General features: G+C 41.5%; 1 protein-coding gene across 1 annotated transcript; it reads left to right on the top strand.

Annotated features, from left to right (window-relative positions):
* Positions 1-6031: 6031 nt before the first annotated feature.
* ABHD17C (abhydrolase domain containing 17C, depalmitoylase) lies at positions 6032-19091 on the top strand. The gene is made up of 3 exons (XM_014067396.2): positions 6032-7265; positions 14201-14380; positions 17464-19091. The coding sequence occupies exons 1-3, from the start codon at positions 6628-6630 to the stop codon at positions 17681-17683; spliced, it is 1038 nt and encodes a 345-aa protein (XP_013922871.1). The 5' UTR covers positions 6032-6627; the 3' UTR covers positions 17684-19091.
* The last annotated feature ends 233 nt before the right edge of the window (positions 19092-19324 follow it).

Here is a 19324-nt window from a genome sequence, read left to right as displayed (position 1 = left end):
CGGGTAAGGAGCGCGGGCGCGTGGGCCCTTCGCCGTTCCCGGAAGTTACTTACTTCCGGGTTCGCCGACCAACCGGTTCGCAGGGACCGCCGCGAACCGGTTGAAACCCACCCCTGCTTTGATCACATTATATGAGAGAACAGAATTACATAATACATTTCATATCTGAAGGCATCCTAAGAAAAATTGCATTTAGAACTAGTCATTTCATGTTATCAAAACCCCTGTAAACCTGCATTCAGTTTCTGAACTTTAAGTGTCAGAACAATGGACCAAAAATAAATAAATAAAATCCCTTGAAAGAAATACGATTAGGATGCTAATTCTTTGAAGACAGTCTTAATTTCCTTTTACAGGCTTCTACTGGGTCACTCAAATGGATATTGGTCAATGAAAAGGTTGGGAAAGTTAGAAACTGGCAGAAAATGGAATTGGCAAAAAAAAAAAATGTCTTTTTAAAAAAACCAGTTAATAAAAACACTGCATACGTATTTGAGTTGAAAGAGTACAATGCGTCCGGGTGGGAATTTCTGGAATACAGCTACTATCTCATAGAAAAGGCACAGTAACACGATAATTAAAGCAACATGAGTATGATCACTTCCCAAGTACTGAATAAGTAGAAATTGCGATTTAAGGCTCGTTGTAGGCCAGGAAATTACTCAAGCTAAATTGCTCTGATCCTGCTGAATCATAGCCTTCCGCTTTTCCTCCAAGTGCTACACTTATTTTTATAATTTAATGTAGAAAAATTGGGTAGTTGACTTTGCGAAATAAGGATGTACATACAGTTTGATTAAAAAAAAAAATGCTGCGCTGTATCTACTAATACGTATGAATAATTTCTGAAATAATATTTGCATTTTGCCCAATTTTACCTTTCACCAGAAGAAACAGGAAAAAAACGTATTTTCAGTATTACTACGTTGATACCTGCATTGAAATAATGCACGTATCAAGATCTATAACATTACAACAAAAAGTTAAACCAATAACAGCATGCTCTGTGTACAGAAAAAAAGAAAAAGGGACAGGAAACCTGTTTCATTTTAAAGCAAGCTACACCGATTATGGTATACCATATTTTATGACAGACACAGATTTTACTGTAAATGCTGTATTCCCCACAATTTTGTTTTCAGAAATTAAAACTCCAGAGTGGCCTTTGTGGAAACGAGGATGCGCCTACCATTTAATAGAAACATTGCTATATCTGCAAATTTGTGGGAATAATTTTCCAGGTTTAGAAGAATACAGTATTTACGTTTTCCTTAATTTTGCCTTTTCCCAGAAGAAATCTGTTTCATTTTAAAACAAGCTAAATTGATTTTACCATTTTTATAATGCACACAGATGTTACTGTAATTGTGTTCCCTACAATTTTGTTTCCAGAATGATGTACCATAAAATAATGGCTAAAGAATATGTGTAACACTTTCTGTCAAAGAAATTAAAAGGGTTCACGCAATTTAGTAAGTTCTTTGAATTGTCCATTTTAGGCTTAGTATTTCATACACATTCAACCAACAGTAGAATAAAAGTGAATTTATCCTGTAACAAGCTTCACACATTATCCAAGCCTGCATTGCTTTGAACATGATTATCAAATAAGCCACCATTTCCTAGTTTCACACCAAACAATAGTAATTGATTTTTTAGATTTTTAGATTTTATTTATTATTTATAGGCCGCCCTTTTCCCTGAGGGGACTCAGGGCGGCTTACAATTCATAGGAGGGGGAGTGCAAGACAAAACATAAGACAATACGTGAGTAAAAATAGAAATAAAATAATAAAACACAACATTCATTCAACATTCGGGTGGGGCGGATTAAAATCTTTATCCCCAGGCCTGACGGGATAGCCAGATCTTAAGGGCTGTGCGGAAGGTCTGGACGGTGGTGAGGGTACGAATCTCCACGGGGAGATCGTTCCAAAGGGTCGGAGCTGCTACTGAGAAGGCTCTCCTCCGCGTAGTCGCCAGTCGGTACTGACTGGCGGATGGAACTCGGAGGAGGCCCAATCTGGGCGATCTAATAGGTCGAAGGGAGGTAATTGGCAGGAGGCGGTCTCTCAAGTTGATTAAATCTATATGCTGCCCAACCCTGCAAAATATTACTTAGAGTGTTATATGAACCACAATCTATAGTCTGTCGATATTTTTTTATTAAAATCATAGAAATAACTAAAAAAATCTATCTGCTCTTCACTAATTCTGCTTAGAGATGAAGGTGAAGATTTTTCAATTCTCATTTCATAATAACTGCTTGCCATTGTTGTTGATATTTCTTTCCAACAATACAGAGTGGATTGTCCTTCCCTTATTTCAGTTTCCTAATCTAGTCTACGGGGATGCAGTGGCTCAGTAGCTAAGACGCTGAGTTTATTGTTCAGAAAGGTTGACAGTTCGAATCCCTAGTGTCGCGTAATGGAGTGAGTCCCATTACTTGCCCCAGCTTCTGCCAACCCAGCAGTTCGAAAGTATGTAAAAATGCAAGTAAAAAAATAGGGATCACTTTGGTGGGAAGGTAACAACGTTCTGTGCACCTTCGGAGTTTAGTCATGCCGGCCACATGACCACGGAGACGTCTTCGGACAGCGCTGGCTCTTCAGCTTTGAAATGGAGATGAGCACACACACCCCTAGAATCGGGAATGACTAGCACATATGTGCGAGGGAAACCTTTAACTTTTAATCTAGTCTACAGCCTTGATATTTTTTGATTGCCTCTCATATAAGTATTGCGACAAATATTATATGGGACTGATGGGGAAGCCATTTGTATATAAACAGAGAGCAAAACACAGTCCTTTCCAGCACTGGTGATTTTACCTAGTTGGGTAAAGAAACGTCTGCAAGAAAACAGCCAAGTTTAAGAGAGCACCAAAAACCTTAAAATATTAACCATGTTTAACCCTCATTATATTTTCAGGGTCAATCATTGTTTGCATAAGAATTACCACCTGCTTTGACTCTCCATCCATCTGGATCTCTCTCTCTCTCCCTCCCTCTCTTTCACAATATTTTTTTCAAGTTTTCAGTCTAGCCTATCGCCTTGAGATGTATCTGTAGGTTGACCAGGCAAATTTGCTCTCAAATTTCTAGGCGAAAGGAAGCTCCAGTGTTGATATTTCCAACAAGGCAATGGTTGTTCATTCAAGAAGAGTTGATATCTGAATGGAAGGTCTTGAGCTGATGATGGCGCAGAATAATCATGAGCAACTGTAGGATAAGTTTAAGAAAACAATGAAGGAGGAAATGGCAGGAAACGCACCCTGGGGCTTACGGCATCGCTCAAAGGAAATTGTTCCATTGGGGAAAGGATGGGTGGGGTTTTAAAAAAACAACCCCTTTTCTGTATTTCCTCCCATGACCTTTTTTCCTTAAATGCTGATGTTAGCAGCAAGGCAGAGTAATCCTAATGGGATCATCAGGGTTGTTGCAGAAGTAAAATTGGCAGTCTAAAAAGGCAATTTACTGATATTTCTTTGCATTCACATTTTTCTTGGCATGTATCAAAGGAACTACTCCGTGGATGGTCTCTACTGTACAAGCCCTACCCTATGGAGATAGCTCTTGTCAGGATGTGGGAAACCAATAGAACTTTATTTTTTTTTAAATTTTTTTTGCAGAATCAGGCTGAGTAATTTCCTTATATTGTGATATCAGCCAAAGCTCTTCTTAGCACGCTGTTGGTTTAGCTGATTTGCTTGCCTAATTTCGGTGCGTCAATTCTTCTTTTATGAAAGTTGGTTTTGGCGCCTTCAATACATCCAATTTCCAGGTGGAGGGGGGGGGGGAGACAGAGTAACATCCTTCCTTACTATACAAGAAAATCCAGTATTTCCATTTCAAGGTCTCCAGTGAAAGAACAGAACAAGTAAAGCCACCAGCTACTCATCGGGTGGAAGTGTGTTAAGAATCACGACACTATCATCTATAAAAGAAGCGCTGGGATTTTATTACTGATGTCCTTACAACAGCATTGTGTTCTTGAAGTAGCAGTAACCTTAATTTGAGAAAATGGATTGAGACTTGCAGGCAGGGCCGGATTTAGATGAAAAGAGGCCCTAGGCTATTCCACTTATGAGGCCCTTTCACCTCCCATTTTTAAGTTTGTAAATTGCATGAGAGACAATAAAATACATCATTACTGTGATATATATCAATATATATCAATATATATAGCTGGCCTCCCGACGGAGGGCGGCTCTGCTCTACGGCAAAGGCAGCGAGGCCAGCCGCCTCCCCTGCTGCGCTCAGCTGCCCGGCTCGGCCCCCTCGCCCTCACCTGCCTGGCCGCTGGTGGGCTCCGCGTCGACGGGGCGGCTACTGGGAGCGGCCGTGCCTCTCGCCCGATCGCCGGTGCCAGGAACGTGGGCGGGCTCCCCAACTGCCGCGGCGCTGGATCTTAACCAATACATTTTTATGTTTGTTTATTAGTCATATGCGTAGAATTTCTCCTTATTTTCGGTTCAGTGTTTTAGTGTTCACTGTTTTTAGAATAGTGTAATTTTAATTTTGCTAACCATTTGAATGTAGGCCCCTCTTGATCTTGAGGCCCTAGGCTGAAGCCTATTTAGCCTATAGGAAAATCCGGCCCTGCTTGCAGGATATAAAAATCAAACTAACAACCTGATCTATCATCCTAGTCCAACTAACTTGGAAGCAAATTTGAGCTATAATACTGAACATATAGAATAACGTAACCCAATAGAAAGTGTCCCCAACACTGTCAAACTATTTAGTAAGGCTGTAATCTATTCTTCTCATCTTTCATTTTACCTATCTCCTTTTCTGTTTATGACTATAGCTTTGTTGCTTATATCTCTATGATTTATATTGTTTCTGTTTCCTACTATGATTTATGTTGATTGCTTATTTAGTATCCTATGATTTATCTCTATGATGACTATGATCATGATTTATCACGCATGTCTTTTATGTATATTGAGAGCTTATGCACAGAAGACACTTGGCCAATACAGAATTCAATTCAATTCCTTCTATCCTATCCTATCCTATCCTATCCTATCCTATCCTATCCTATCCTATCCTATCCTATCCTATCCTATCCTATTCCTTCTTCTATGCTATGCTATCCCTATCCCTATTCGTGTTTTGCTTAAGGCTGAGGTCAGGACTTTTGTAATGCCAAACAAGTCTATTCAGAAGCAACCCCCTCTCTCTTGGACAAAGTGGGGATTTCTCCCATGTCAGTCTGCACAGATCAACTTCAGACACGGATGAAGCCGAGGTCGTCTGAACAGGACCAGCTAACGCACCGGCTGCCTACACGTGCCGAAAGCCGGCTAAACTAGGGCGGGATTGTTCTGAAGCAGCAGCAGTTTTAGCTGCGCCTGTCCAGGGGGCAGTAATAAATCGCGGCAGGACTCTATGGTTAATAATAGGGAGAAGGGACGAAAAGCGGCGGAGAATGCGCAGGCGCAGAAGGGGTGAGACGGAGAATGGGGAGGGAAAAAACCCAGCCGCTCTTCTGTTTGGTTGGTTGGACTCTTTCTTTCCCCCCCTCCCCTCTTTTTTTCTCTCTCTTCCGGCGGTGCGCTGTATAGTGCTGCTCTTTCGCGGTCCAGCCGTGGGAACGGGGCGGCCCATGATCCGGAAGTGAACCCTCGCTTGATTGGGAGGAGGGAAAGGCACTCCGGGGAGGAAGAAGACGAGGTCGAAAGGGAGGCCCGGTCTTGCTCCGAAGCCGCCGGCTAGGCCTCCTTCCCGCTTCCGAAGTCTCGGGACGCCCCTGCAGCCGCGTGGAGGGCGAAGGACGCGGGAGGAGGAGGAGGGACCGCCTGACTATCCGGGCCTGGTTTTCTCTCGAGGCCTTCTCGCTCCGTCCCTTGGAGCCACCCTACCCCCCCCCCCCGTTTCCTCAAGGCCGCCTTGAACGCGGAGAAGCCCCTCAGACTGGCTTAGGGGGCGGGGTTCCTTTTGGCAGGGTGGGCCCTTTGTGAGTCTGCTTGGGTGGGGGTCTCCCTAACTTTAAGGGGAAGGGGATACAGCCAAAGGGTGGGGGAAGGGCTGTAGCCGAGGCTGAGAGGGAGAGTTTCAAACAAGGTAGGTGGGAGTCCCAAGCATTGGAAGCCTTCAGGTGTTAAAGAGAGCGAGGAAGGGGTCGTGGAGGGGTATTTGGGGTGATTTGAGAGGGGCTTCGTTCATTTTGAGAGAGGACTTCCTTCATTGTGAGAGGGGGCTTCCTTGAGGAAGGGTATCAAATCTTAGAGTAGGGGCTGCCATAATTTCATTTTTCAAAAAAAAAAAGCCCCATAAAGGTGCTGAGAATTAATAGAGTGGCGCTCTCCATAAGCCAGGAAGGCATCTTGGGCATCTTCCATGTGGGTTTAGGGGGAGTCTGTAACGATCATGCCAGGTTTAGGTACCTGGGGTAGGTGACAGTTCAGAAGAGAAGGCTTCATGGTGGGATAAAAAGAGAGGCTGAATGCCCAGCAGCTGAAGGCCACACCCGGAAACCCATCCTTATTGGGGCTGAGGAGGCATTTCAGGAACAAAAATTGAGGATGGACTTCGTTTCTTGGCGGCCATTCAGGTTGTTCCTAGAAGCCATATGGACTTCTTGGGTGTGAATTTGTAAGAGTGTAATCCCTGTGAGTTGATGAAACGGGTCGCCTCCGATCTGCGTCGCTTGAAGGGAAACAACGTTTCCTCTGGGATCGTCTCCCGAGTCCTTTTCCTGTCTCTTTCTCGGTGTGGTTTTTTTCATCCAGCGTCTCTGATGCCAGAACAAGGCCCTAGGATGAACGGTTTCTCTCTAGGTGAGCTATGTTGGCTCTTCTGCTGCCCGCCTTGCCCCAGTCGCATAGCGGCCAAACTGGCTTTTTTGCCCCCGGAACCCACCTACACTGTGATGCAACTAGAACAGCAAGAAAGCGCTGCTACGGTGGGGACGCCGACCAGCAGCTGTAGCCTCCATTTGACTGAACGGGCCGACTGGCAGTATTCCCAACGAGAACTGGATGCCGTTGAAGTCTTCTTTTCGCGCACAGCCCGGGATAATCGGCTCGGGTGCATGTTCGTTCGCTGTGCTCCTTCCAGCCGGTATACCCTGCTTTTCTCTCATGGCAATGCTGTCGACCTGGGCCAGATGTGCAGCTTCTATATTGGCCTCGGCTCCCGCATCAACTGCAATGTCTTCTCCTATGATTACTCGGGTTATGGAGTCAGCACTGGTAAACCATCGGAAAAAAACCTCTATGCCGACATCGATGCAGCTTGGCAGGCTTTAAGAACAAGGTAAATGAACAAGATGAGCAAAAAATACCTGAGGAAACGGTGGCAGGTAGTTTTAATCGCATCTTTGGGGCGCTAAGACACTGAGCTTGTTGATCAGAAAGGTCGGCAGTTCAGCGGTTTGAATCCTTAGCGCCGCGTAACGGAGTGAGCTCCTGTAACTTGCCCCAGCTTCTGCCAACCTAGCAGTTCGAAAGCAGGTAAAAATGCAAGTAGAAAAATAGGAGCCACCTTTGGTGAGAAGGTAACAACGTTCTGTGCAGCTTCGGTGTTTAGTCATGCCGGCCACATGACCACGGAGATGTCTTCAGAAAGCGCTGGCTCTTCAGCTTTGAAACGGAGATGAGCACCTCCCCCTAGAGTCTGGAACGACTAGCACATATGTATGAGGGGAACCTTTACTGTACTTGTTTGGAGCAAAACGATTATGAGAGTTGTCACTGATGCAGCTGTGTTGACTATTGTATTCTTTTTGTTGTTGTTGTTTGTTTGCAGTCATGTTTGCAATGCTGACTTTGTTGCAATCCCAAATATTCAGTTACAAGAGACCTTTGTGCTCCTTAAATAGAAAGCTGCTTACTGCCAATGCTACCCAACAGTTGATGTTTAAAGCACAGTCTTTCTTGAGTGTCTCAGATTGAACTGAAAATGGGAGGTTGCTACCAGGGACTCACAAGCCTTTAATTGTATGTCAGGTAACAAAGACAATAGTGATGTTTTGCAATTTATCTCTTTACTGTGAGATTTGGTTTTCTGCATTCTTAGACAACACAACAATTTTATGGTGACAGTCAAAATATAGCTATGGTTGTATTGTGCTAACTAGGTAGTATCAAACCTATTAGATTGCTTAACCTGTAATACATAGATGAGGACAGTCATATAAAAATCCTTCCCTTGCCAAGATAGATTTTAATAAATTCAAAGTTCTTTTTCACAACCCATAATAATCAGGAAGTGTGGCATTTGTTGGTTTTAGGGCTTTGACTTCATGAAAGATCATGTTAGCTGAGAACTCTGAAATTCAGGAAGTTGAGGTAGCATACTTTAATCTTTGGCAGGTTGTTGCTGGTATAATATAAAAGAAGATTGATAGCAAACGTGCTTTGGATTTAGCAGTTTAACGTGAGTATATCAGTTAGTGTCTGGCTTGACATTAATATTGAATAACTGCAGTCTTGTAGACAGATGTTAGGAGATTGTTCAAGTCCATACTGGCCAATGAGAGCAATCAACTTTGAGGTTGAAGTCTTTTATATTTTCTTCCAGCTCCCTGATCTCAGTGAAGAGGAAATGAAAATTATGTTCGTTACCTGGAAATGACTCCATTTGAGCATAATAGAAGGAATTACAGGTAGTCTTCAACTTAATTAGGACCCAAATTTCTATTGCTAAGCAAGCCTTTGGTCAAATGAGACCTGCATTTTTATGACCTTTTTTTTGCCATGGTGGTTAAGTAAATCTGACTTCCTCGGTTTACTTTGCTTGACTAAAGCCTGCAAATGCTGATCACATGACCCCTGGCAGATTGCAACAGTCATAAATATGGTTTCCAAGTATCCAAATTTTATGGGATGCTATGGCGGTTATAAGTATGAAGATCTGCTATAAGGCATTCTTTTCAGTTCCATTGTAACTGTCGCTAAACAAACGATTGTAAATCAAGGACCCCCTGTATTAGTTATGCCCAACCTTACATAGGATACAGGCTGTGCTCTGAATAGCAATCTCTCAGTTTGGGATATACAAGTTAGTATTGTTGCCATTCTTGCAGTCAGCTGGAGCTTAGCTCAGCTCAAAGATGTTTTATTTTTACTGTCTCCTATTTTGAAATGAACAACGGAAAACAGAGTTGGAAGGGACCTTGGAGGTCTTCCAGTCCAACCCCTGCTCAAGCAGGAAACTCTACACCATTTCAGACAAGTCAGTTGAGATCAGAGAGTGAAATTCCTTCCATCATAAAGAAATTGAGGTCCGATTTTCCCCCAATCGGGGAATTCCCCCAATTCACACAGATTCCTTTATCCTGATGAGAAACCGAGATCCTTTCATTTTGCATCTGTATTTTTATCATTTCTGATAAATGGGAACTATCTAAAGCTGTTTGGAACATGGTGTCTCCCTTTCCAACTGTGATGAATTTACGCATATTTAGCTCTTAATGTTTTATTCTTTGTGCAATGTCAGATAAGTTTGTTTTTTCTAAACCAGAAAGGTACATGCTGTGTGCTCACCATAGAATAATCACAGGTTATTAGTCACAGCCCTATTTAATAAAAGTACTGAACATATTCAGTTGGAGAACTGAGATACAATGAGCTGGCATAATTTTTGCGGAGCAGAGCTTTCTGTTTTAATTGCAAAATAATATTCAGTAACTGATAACAGAGAAAAGCAATTGTTCAGAGGTCTGATCAGGCTAGGATCTCCTTATCCTGAGCCGAGAAAGATTAATTTCTTTCTTCCTCGGTTGCCTTCATTCCAATAGACTTTCTAAAAAGTGAAATAGAGAATCAGAGCAATGCTGCAAGAGAAGGTTTGTTTCACGCACATCCTGCACTTAACCACTGGTTTATTTCCCAATTGGATTTAGATGATGTGTGAAGCTGTGATATAACTCAACGGTCTTGAAATAAATAACTCCTTGTGTGATTAAGTCAGCAGTGTTTAATCTTTCCCATGGTCAAGCTTTTATTTATTGCTTAGGATTGTATCCAAGTCTTTGGACAGTGATTCAAGTCAAGATACTAGTTTCCAGATTCGCTAGGAGGCAAAAGTACATTGAGTTAGCTATACTTCAAAACATTTGTTTTGCTAAGGTGATCCCTTTTAATTTTTTGCTTTTAAGTGAAAATATTAATTCTTTAGCATGTGTTAAATGATAGCTTCTAGATTTCAAAAAAATACCAAACAGCGGTAACTTAAAAATGCTTTTCTCGCAAGTCAATAACCAACTTTCTGATATAAACCTATAAACCAACTAATGTCTGGCTTTTATACCTTGGGCTGCATTATTTCGCGATGTTTGCCCTTCACCATGTTTTATAAACCATACCAGTTGGTTTTGTGCACACACTAATCCACAATGGAGGGAAAAAAAGATACAATGTGAGAATCAACTCTATTCAACAACAGTGGCTTAAAAATCCTTATTGGTTGTTATGTGCATATACATTGCATAAGCACCAAAGTTGTCACAAGGTTAAGCCTACACCCCACTGCTGTAGGAAGTTTACATGGGGTGTCTCCATTTTATCTCCCCCCAAAAAGAGAGCCTTTGAGGTAGATTTGGTAGAGACAGTAACTTAACCAAAGTCACTAAGTGAATTTGTCTGGATGAAGATGGGTTTGGATCTCCAGAATAGGACTATTTGTTATATAGTTGTTGTTGTTTTTAAATGGTCTGGTTTCCTGGGGCCATTTTGACTCATCACGGGTGGGTGCTTATTTATAAGACAGCTTCCTGTTAATATAGATGCCTGTCAAGTATTCAGATGGGGGCGGGCAGCTTGTATTCTGTCCCAGAGAGCCTGGAGGAGAACTTCCTCTGATAGGTATCTATTGCAGAATTGTTCGCCAGAGCTTGAGTTTGAACAGATATTGTGTATCACTCCAATTAAAACAAAACACCGTAAAGAAATGTAGCTTTCTTCTCAATTATTAATTGCTTGGTCAGTGAAGGGACTCCTTAAGTGGCTCCCTGCTTGTGATAAGCAATCCTTGAGATTTCTAATACTTCCTTTGCTGAAGGACATCTTCAATTAAATAACAACTAATTAAACGTAGGTACAAAAGTTAGTTTTTCTGAACAAACCGGAATGATTTTTAAAAAAAAGAAAACATTGTGCAAGTGTTTATGGTTGTAACTTGAAAACCCAGGCTTTGTGTTTAAACTTATCCATTGCAAAATTTTATGCCAGGCTTTGCAAAGAATTCTCTTATTTGAAGAAGTCCAATAGTACTGGGTACCAATGTTAGCAGTTGGTGTAAGAAGCGGCAGTTGCATTGAACTCAATGCAACCCTTTTCTATAGAAAAATAACCTGGGAATTCAGAGAGTAAGAGGCAACTAGCTTTGAGTAACAGTTTGCACAAAGAACCATATTGGAAAAGCCAATGTAATATTTGTTCTCTTACTAATGTTCCAGATTGGTGAAGGGTAACACTATCCCAGAGCCGTATTTGCAAAAGGACAGATGGAGCAAGTCCCAAGGGGTTTTTATTTAAGCTGCCTTGGAATCTTTATGGAATTAAAAAGGTAGCATGGTAATAAAAATCCTAATTTGTGTGCTTTTCAGAAAAGGAGAGGAGTAACGGGAACAGGAATAGCAATATTATTTAGACTTATACGCTGCTTTACAGCTCTCTGAGCAGTTTACAGAGTCAGCCTCTCGCCCCCAACAATTTGGTCCCTCATTTTACCCATCTTGGAAGGATAGAAGGCTGAATCAACCTTGAGCCAGTGAGACTCGAACTGCTGGCAGTCAGCATTCTAACTGCTGCACCACCACGGCTCTTATATTCTCAGGGATCTGGGCAAAAAGAGAACTAATAAGCCAATTGGGGTATAAAGTATGCTTCAAATCCAGCAAAAAGGATGAGAAAATATATTGCAAAGTTTAAATGTTTTGAGACAGTTCAGGATCGAACTGCACACAGCTGGCAAGCAGCAGAATTAGCCTGCAGTACTGCATTGTAACCACTGCACAACCACGGCTCTTTATGTGATTTGTTTTGGTACAATTTCGGGGAGGGGGGAGTTTTTCAGAATTTCACATTCTAAAATATTTCTGTAAGTTAGAAAAGATCACCCCAATATTGTTGGAGAAGGATCTTCTTTTGGGGGTGAATAATAGCTTGCAAGGCAGCAAACCCAGTGCTGTTGAAGCATCAGTCTGGTTCTTCTTCTAGCTTAAGAGCTATGTTTTTATATATGCATCCACTTCCTCCTTCCCCCCCCCCCAAAAAAAACCCCTCACAAAAGGCTGATTATTGGACAACAAGAGGCAAAGAGTTGGATGCTTGTTTATCTGATCCTGAACTGTAAAAGGAGAGGGGAAAAATTGAAATCTTCTTTTCTTGGCATTTTTTGTGTATCAGAACATACCAGATTGGTACATTAGTAGTTCTGTCATAACAAATTGCCTCTCACAGGAGCGCAGATACTTGTTTACAGTTTATGAATAAATGTTGTTGCAGATCTGACGTCCCCCCCCCCCTTCTTTCACACAGTTTTATTTTTTTAAAAGCAATGCCATTGTGGTCTTAAACTCTTGCTGTGTTTAAATTGGTTTGGGAAAAGCTGGACCTGTCATTTCTGGTGTACCTTGGTTCATCTATGTGGACACTGTGTTTTTATTTCAGAATGCAAGTATGCTGTCAGCCGGTCCCAAAATGTACTAAACTTTTACCTTTTCAACCCTGTATCTTTCCACTGTGTCCATCTTTTCTACTCCCTTCCTCCAAGCATGCGCTTGGCATCCTGTCTTTTTAGGGATTTTTTTTTTGTAAGAGATCATCTGTCCAGGAGCAGTTTGCTCATAAATTTTATTCTGCATGTTCCATAAAGCCACATCTTTTCTGTTTTCTTAGAGACGTTTCCCCCCTCCCTTTTTCCTTCAAAGAAAATATTTTTTAAGAGTGAATCCACAACTCGCCTTTAAAATGCATGGGGCACTCTAAAGCCGAACTACTAGGGACTTAACTCAGACAGCCCAAAACCTATACTGCAAGGCAAATATGCTTGAGTAATGCTTTAGATAAAGGGGACACGGTGGCCGCGTGGCTAAAATGCTGAGCTTGTCAATCAAAAAGGTCGGCAGTTCAGCGGTTCGAATCCCTAGCGCCGCATAACGGAGTGAGCTCCCGTTACTTGCCCCAGTTTCTACCAACCTAGCAGTTCGACAGCATGTAAAAATGGAAGTAGAAAAATGGGAGCCACCTTTGGTGGGAAGGGAACAGCTTTCCATGCGCCTTCCACATTTAGTCATGCTGGCCACATGACCACGGAGACATCTTCAGACAGCGCTGGCTCTTCGGCTTTGAAATGGAGATGAGCACCGCCCCCTAGAGTTGGGAATGATTAGCACATATGTGCAAGGAGAACCTTTACCTTTACCTTTTAATGCTTTAAGTATAACTATGTCATTATCTTATGCATGCACCAAAATCAATCATGCCATAGTCATATACACTTTACGATGAATGCCGTAGCGTCTTCATACCAGCCATTTTGAAATAAGCAGGTTTTCCCACTTTAGAAGCAGGGAAACTGAGGCAGAAATAAATGATCGTTCAGATCCACCGAGTGCCCTTGTAAAGAACTCAGAAGAGTTTCATGCCTAGGCCTGGGGAAGCCTGGTGTGGTAGATATTTGATCAAATGATGTATAATAATTAATTGCCCTCTTTCATTCGTGTTTCCTGGCTTCCCTTCTGCGCCCCAACCTCTCCTAACATCATCTTCCTACATGAGGAACTTGGCATTGGCTATCCTGAAATATTGATATCTAGCTGAAATAGAAAGTATTAAGAAAATTTATTAAACGCTAGGAATATAGCAACATGTGAAACATATTTCTCTGACAGAGAAATATAGTGGTAGTTACTGTCCAGATATACAGAATTAAGGCCAAAAAGATAACTTGGTTGATAAATTTGTGCTTTTTGTCTTTCCTTGTATATTTCCCATTATCATACCCCAAGTGTAATTCATGTGTTGCATATGAACTATATATAAAGCCATATCAATAATACATATCCCAAAACTGTACAAAACCAACCCAGGATTTGACAGTGTGTTTAGTATATATCTTATATCTAAAAAAAAAAAAGTTGGTCTTTTTTTCTAAAAATCTAAAAAAATGGGTTACCAAAAAGGAATAAATGACTTTTTAAAAAATAAGGCACATATCTGATCTACTTTGCTTTCCCTTTGCAGGTATGGTGTCAGTCCTGAAAACATCATTCTGTATGGACAGAGTATTGGAACTGTTCCAACAGTAGACCTGGCATCTCGGTACGAGTGTGCAGCTGTGATCCTTCATTCACCTTTGATGTCTGGATTGAGGGTAGCTTTCCCTGACACCAGAAAAACATACTGCTTTGATGCTTTCCCAAGGTATGTGCAGAATTCCATTGGTGGGAAGCATCATTCATTAAATAACAGTTACATTCCATGTGTAGCCGTAAAGAAAAAAAACTTATAAGTACATTGTAAATCGTGAAAGGGGTAATAATAATAATCTGGGGTCTCTTATTCTCTAACAGAATAGCAGCACAGCAGAGCTGGACAGAATTAGAGGGGGAAAAAATAGCTAAATTCCATTCTTTCTGAAATAAATCTGATCTTTGGGGTGATTACCTAGAGCTTGGAGTGGGAGTGTGATATTAGACTTAAGTGGTTGTGAAATGAGTCTGTTCTCTGCAAAATATGTAAAGCTGATTAGCAACTAAGCACAAACTGGTTGTGCATTGTTCTTCCTGGTGAGAGGAAATGGGCAAGTTTGAAAATGCCATTTAGAAAGTTTTCATAGAATTGGCAGTACAAACGTTGGACAGTTGGGAAAAACAAAACAAAAATTATAACTACAGAAAACAGAATTTCACAGACAGGCAGGGCTGCCATCAGGCTCCCTCAGCTTCCTTCTCTTTTGGATTCTCAAGACTATTCTTCTTTTCAGCAAGAAAGAAGATTCGAAATACGTTGGGGTCCGACAGCTGGAAAAGCCCATCTGGCTGTCATAAGGAAGTCTCCTTCTGCCTACCTCCTATCTGCTAGTTTTTGCTGCTTTATTCCTGCGGGCCCACCAGATATTTACAGTAAAGCAAAATATTTTCCCCTGAAACATGCCAGACTGATCTCATTGCAGTACATGGACAGCTTTGTTAATTCCTTGAAGGCAGCTTCTAGGGGAATGTCCTTTATCAGACACTATCAATTATGGAGGAGCCCAAGTGCAAACATTTACATAACATTTTCCAGTTCCTATTTTTTTTTAAATTTAGTCTGCATACGATATCTATAAGGGATGCAGTGACTCAATGGCTAAGATGCTGAGCTTGTCGATCAGAAAGTTTGGCAGTTCGAATCCCTAGCGCTGCGTAACGGAGTGAGCTCCTGTACTTGTCCCAGCTTCTGCCAACCTAGCAGTTCAAAAGCACGTAAAAATGCAAGTAGAAAAACAGGAGCCACCTTTGGTGGGAAGGTAACAGTGTTCTGTGCCCTTTGGGCATTTAGTCATGCCAGCCACATGACCATGGAGACATCTTTGGACAGCGCTGGCTCTTTGGCTTTGAAACGGAGATGAGCACCGCCCCCTAGAGTCGGGAACAAGTAGCACATATGTGCGAGGGGAACCTTTACCTTACGATATCTATTGATATCTTTTCATCCAAACGATCCACTTTCCAAACATGGAAAGTGGGGATATGTTCTCAGGCAGAAGGGAATTCTGATTCTCCAGATGCTGCTGGACGTTAACACCAGTGACTGTAACAAGTGTAGCCTAGGGAGGAGGATGCTGAGAGTAGCAGTTCAATAGTGGGAGATGCACAAATGTCAAAAAGGTTCTCAGGTACCAGAGCATCAGCTGGCCTATGCTGTCCTCTAGTTCAGCAGTCCCCTACCTTTCCAGCTGGGGGCCCCCGCATGGCAGTGAGTAAGAGGAGGAGAGGAGTGGCAGGCTTTAGAATGGAATAGAACAGAGCTGGAAGGGACCTTGGAGGTCTTCTAGTTCAGCCCCCTGCTCAAGCAGGGGAACCCTATACAATTTCAGATAAGTGGCTGTCTAATTGCTTCTTAAAAACTTCCAGTGATGAAGCACCCACAACTTCCAAAAGCAAGCTATTGCACTGGTTAATTGGCTTCATTGTTAGGAAGTTTCTCCTCAATTCCAGATTGCTTCTCTCTTTGATCAGTTTCCAACCATTGTTTCTTGCCCTGCCTTCTGGTGCCTTGGAGAATAATCTGACCCCCTCTTCTTTGTGGCAGCCCCTCAAATATGGGAATACTGCTATCATGTCCCCCCCAGTCCTTCTTTTCTCTAGACTAGCCAAACCCAGATCCTGCCGCCGTCCTTCATATATTTTAGTCTTCAGGCTTTTGATCATCTTAATTGCTCTTCTCTGAACTTTTTTTCAAGATCAAGGCACACGTGCACAGCTCCATTTGGGCGAGTGGTGCGCACACATGCCCTCCACTCGCACGAATGGCGCTTCCCACGAGAGCGGAGGGTGTGTTGTGCTCGCGCGCGAAGCTCCTTTCACGCAAATGGAGCTTGCCCTCTGCTCGTATGAGCGGAGGCTTCGCGTATAATACGCAGTTGTCCTTTTCTCCTGCGGTCCGTTTTCAAACAAGCCACAGCTTGGTAGTGGGTCCCGGGCCCCTGATCTAGTTGTTTGAAAAGGATGCTTTGATACCCGTCTAGTGCTTTTGCTACTGAATCTCTCCGTAGAACGGATGGCTTCCTCTTTTTTTAAGAAATTCAGGCCAGTGGCTGATGGCCTTCTTCTTCTTCTTTTTTTTATAATATAATTTTTTTATTTTTATTACATAGACAACACATACACGCAACAATAAAAAACAAAAAGAACATCATCACATACAGCATGTCGTTTGGTTACAGGTGTTTTAACATCCATATTCTCGGATAACATTTACCATCTCAGATTTTTCATCTAGTATAATAACTAAATACCTCACTTTCATTGTACAGTATATGTTCAATTGCGATTAGTATTATTTTTTTCCCAATAAATCATCATTCCCTTACATTCTTGATTGTCTATTTGATAACAGTATATACCTTTATATAATCCCCATGTGATAGAATTTTTTTTTTTTTACCAATCTATATTTGTATATCACTATTTTCAATCGTGCATAATTCCACCAATCAACTATCAGGTATGCTTATGTTCATTATTATCCTTGTACATATGGCCTTCTTCTTTAGAATCCTTAAGGCAGTGTTTCTCAACCTTGGCAACTTGAAGATGTCCGGACTTCAACTCCCAGAATTCCCCAGCCAGCATTCGCTGGCTGGGGAATTCTGGGAGTTGAAGTCCGGACATCTTCAAGTTGCCAAGGTTGAGAAACACTGCCTTAAGGTTCCTGAACAAAAAGTTTCAAGGAACAACCAATATGACTGAATGTTGCACCCTCTTTAATAACGTAATTTACCTTTGTGCTTCTTTCCTCAGCATTGACAAGATTTCAAAAGTCACCTCTCCCGTTTTGGTGATCCATGGTACTGAAGACGAAGTCATCGATTTTTCCCACGGTTTGGCAATGTATGAGCGATGCCCCCGGGCTGTGGAGCCCCTTTGGGTGGAAGGGGCTGGCCACAATGACATAGAGCTTTATGCACAATACCTAGAACGACTAAAACAGTTCATATCTCACGAACTTCCTAATTCTTGAAGACACCTACAGTACTTGATATACTTTTTTTCCCTTTCATTTTTTCCCTTTGCTTTTTATTTTTTTATTTTTTACCTCATTTAACTGTGAATAGAAGAATTTACCTGTTTTTGCACATGCATTAACTGGATTAACTGTCATAGCTTTATACTATGAAGAAAAAAGCCCTTTGGATAGGGCGAGATCCAATCAAGTCTTGACTGTCTCCCTTTTTTATATCAGGAAGCTATTCTAATGGCCACTACTGTAACCCACACAATATTTTGTACTTTTCCTTACACTAGAAGCGCTGGCGATGTAGAAGGACATTGGATGAACGTGAGGACACTATTTAATCTTAAGAGCAGGATAATATTTCCACATTTTCCTATCCTGCCCTTCAGGTAGCTCGTCTTAGATATCTGTATGTATAGGGATTTTCTTTTTCTCCCCCTACCCCCCCTCTCTCTCCCTCTTTTTAAAATCTTCCCATGATCTGGAATGCAAAGGACCTGGATCACAGCTTCAGTCTCGGAGCATTTCCCATGTCACATTTTTAAACTGTCGTTATTGTAACCGGAAAGGAATTTTGTGGTGATTTTTCATTGTGTTTCTTAGGGGAGCATTTGGGGTGACTTTTCCTTCCTAACTAATAATGTTGAATGAAAAATTTCTGGAGAATGCCCACAGTGTTGGTACGCTGAAGCAATTCTTGAGCAGCATTTCAATTGTCTTTTTTTTTGCAAATTTACAAAATGAAATACTTGGAAAGTTATAATAACTACACGGACATGAATTCTTTTAAAAACAATAAAAACTGGAAGAAATGTACAAATTTACTAATCCCATTCCTAAAATAATGTTCTCAAATCTTAAATAAGAGCCAGCTTTGGCAGTTACATGTGTGACTTGCATTCATTTTAAAGGTTTTTTTTTTTCAAAAAAAATATATTGTATATAAGTGGGTTTCCGTTAATGCATAACTGCTGGCGATTTATAAAATTTAAGTCTAGTTAACAAATTCTGGCATATGAGTATGTTTTGTTATAAGTTTTTATCCCTGCCTTGCTTTGCTATTAAAAGGTTTTATAAGATTACCAGAACAACTAACAAATTGCACATTCGTTTTTTGATGAATTTGCCTAACTCTTTCATTGAAACTGGTCCTTTTTTTTTGTTTGTTTGTTTCTTTGGGGAATTTTTTTTTCATTCTGACACTGGAATTGCACAGAATATGCAAAACACTCTTTAAATCATTACACTAAAAGGCCTAAAGTTTTGTCCCCAAGTTTAACGGCCTTAAATGTACTGTAAGCCTTTGATTGTTGTACAAACAGATTGCAATTGATTATGGTTTGTGTATTTGTTGCCAGAACGCAACAACAGTGGTTGTAATGGAATAAAGGATGCATGGAATAGAGATTGCCAATTATTGTATTGCTTTTTCTTAATCACTGTACTGTAAATGGAGAATGCATAACCCAGGGGTCGGCAACCTTAAACACTCAAAGAGCCACAAAGGTCCTAACCAGAAGCTCCCCATTCAATTCTGGAGCCGACCGGAAATCCGGTTTCCCCACCATAGAGTCTCCTCCTAGTGAAGCATCCTTTTTCCTCTACCTGTCCTAATCGAAAGCTCTACCAATTGTGGAGCTGACCCGT

The sequence above is a fragment of the Thamnophis sirtalis genome, unplaced genomic scaffold (assembly GCF_051295495.1).
Source record: "Thamnophis sirtalis isolate CommonGarterSnake01/CBP01778 unplaced genomic scaffold, rThaSir2_p1.2 scaffold_2, whole genome shotgun sequence".
NCBI lineage: Eukaryota > Metazoa > Chordata > Lepidosauria > Squamata > Natricidae > Thamnophis > Thamnophis sirtalis.
Note: the sequence above shows the minus strand (reverse complement) of the source record. Positions and strands in the feature narration are given on the sequence as shown.

Coding starts and splice junctions, on each gene's coding strand:
- ABHD17C (XM_014067396.2), top strand. CDS start 6,628: ATGAAACGGGTCGCCTCCGATCTGCGTCGCTTGAAGGGAAACAACGTT. Junction 7,266..14,200: donor TGGCAGGCTTTAAGAACAAG/GTAAATGAACAA, acceptor TTCCCTTTGCAG/GTATGGTGTCAGTCCTGAAA. Junction 14,381..17,463: donor TGCTTTGATGCTTTCCCAAG/GTATGTGCAGAA, acceptor TTCTTTCCTCAG/CATTGACAAGATTTCAAAAG.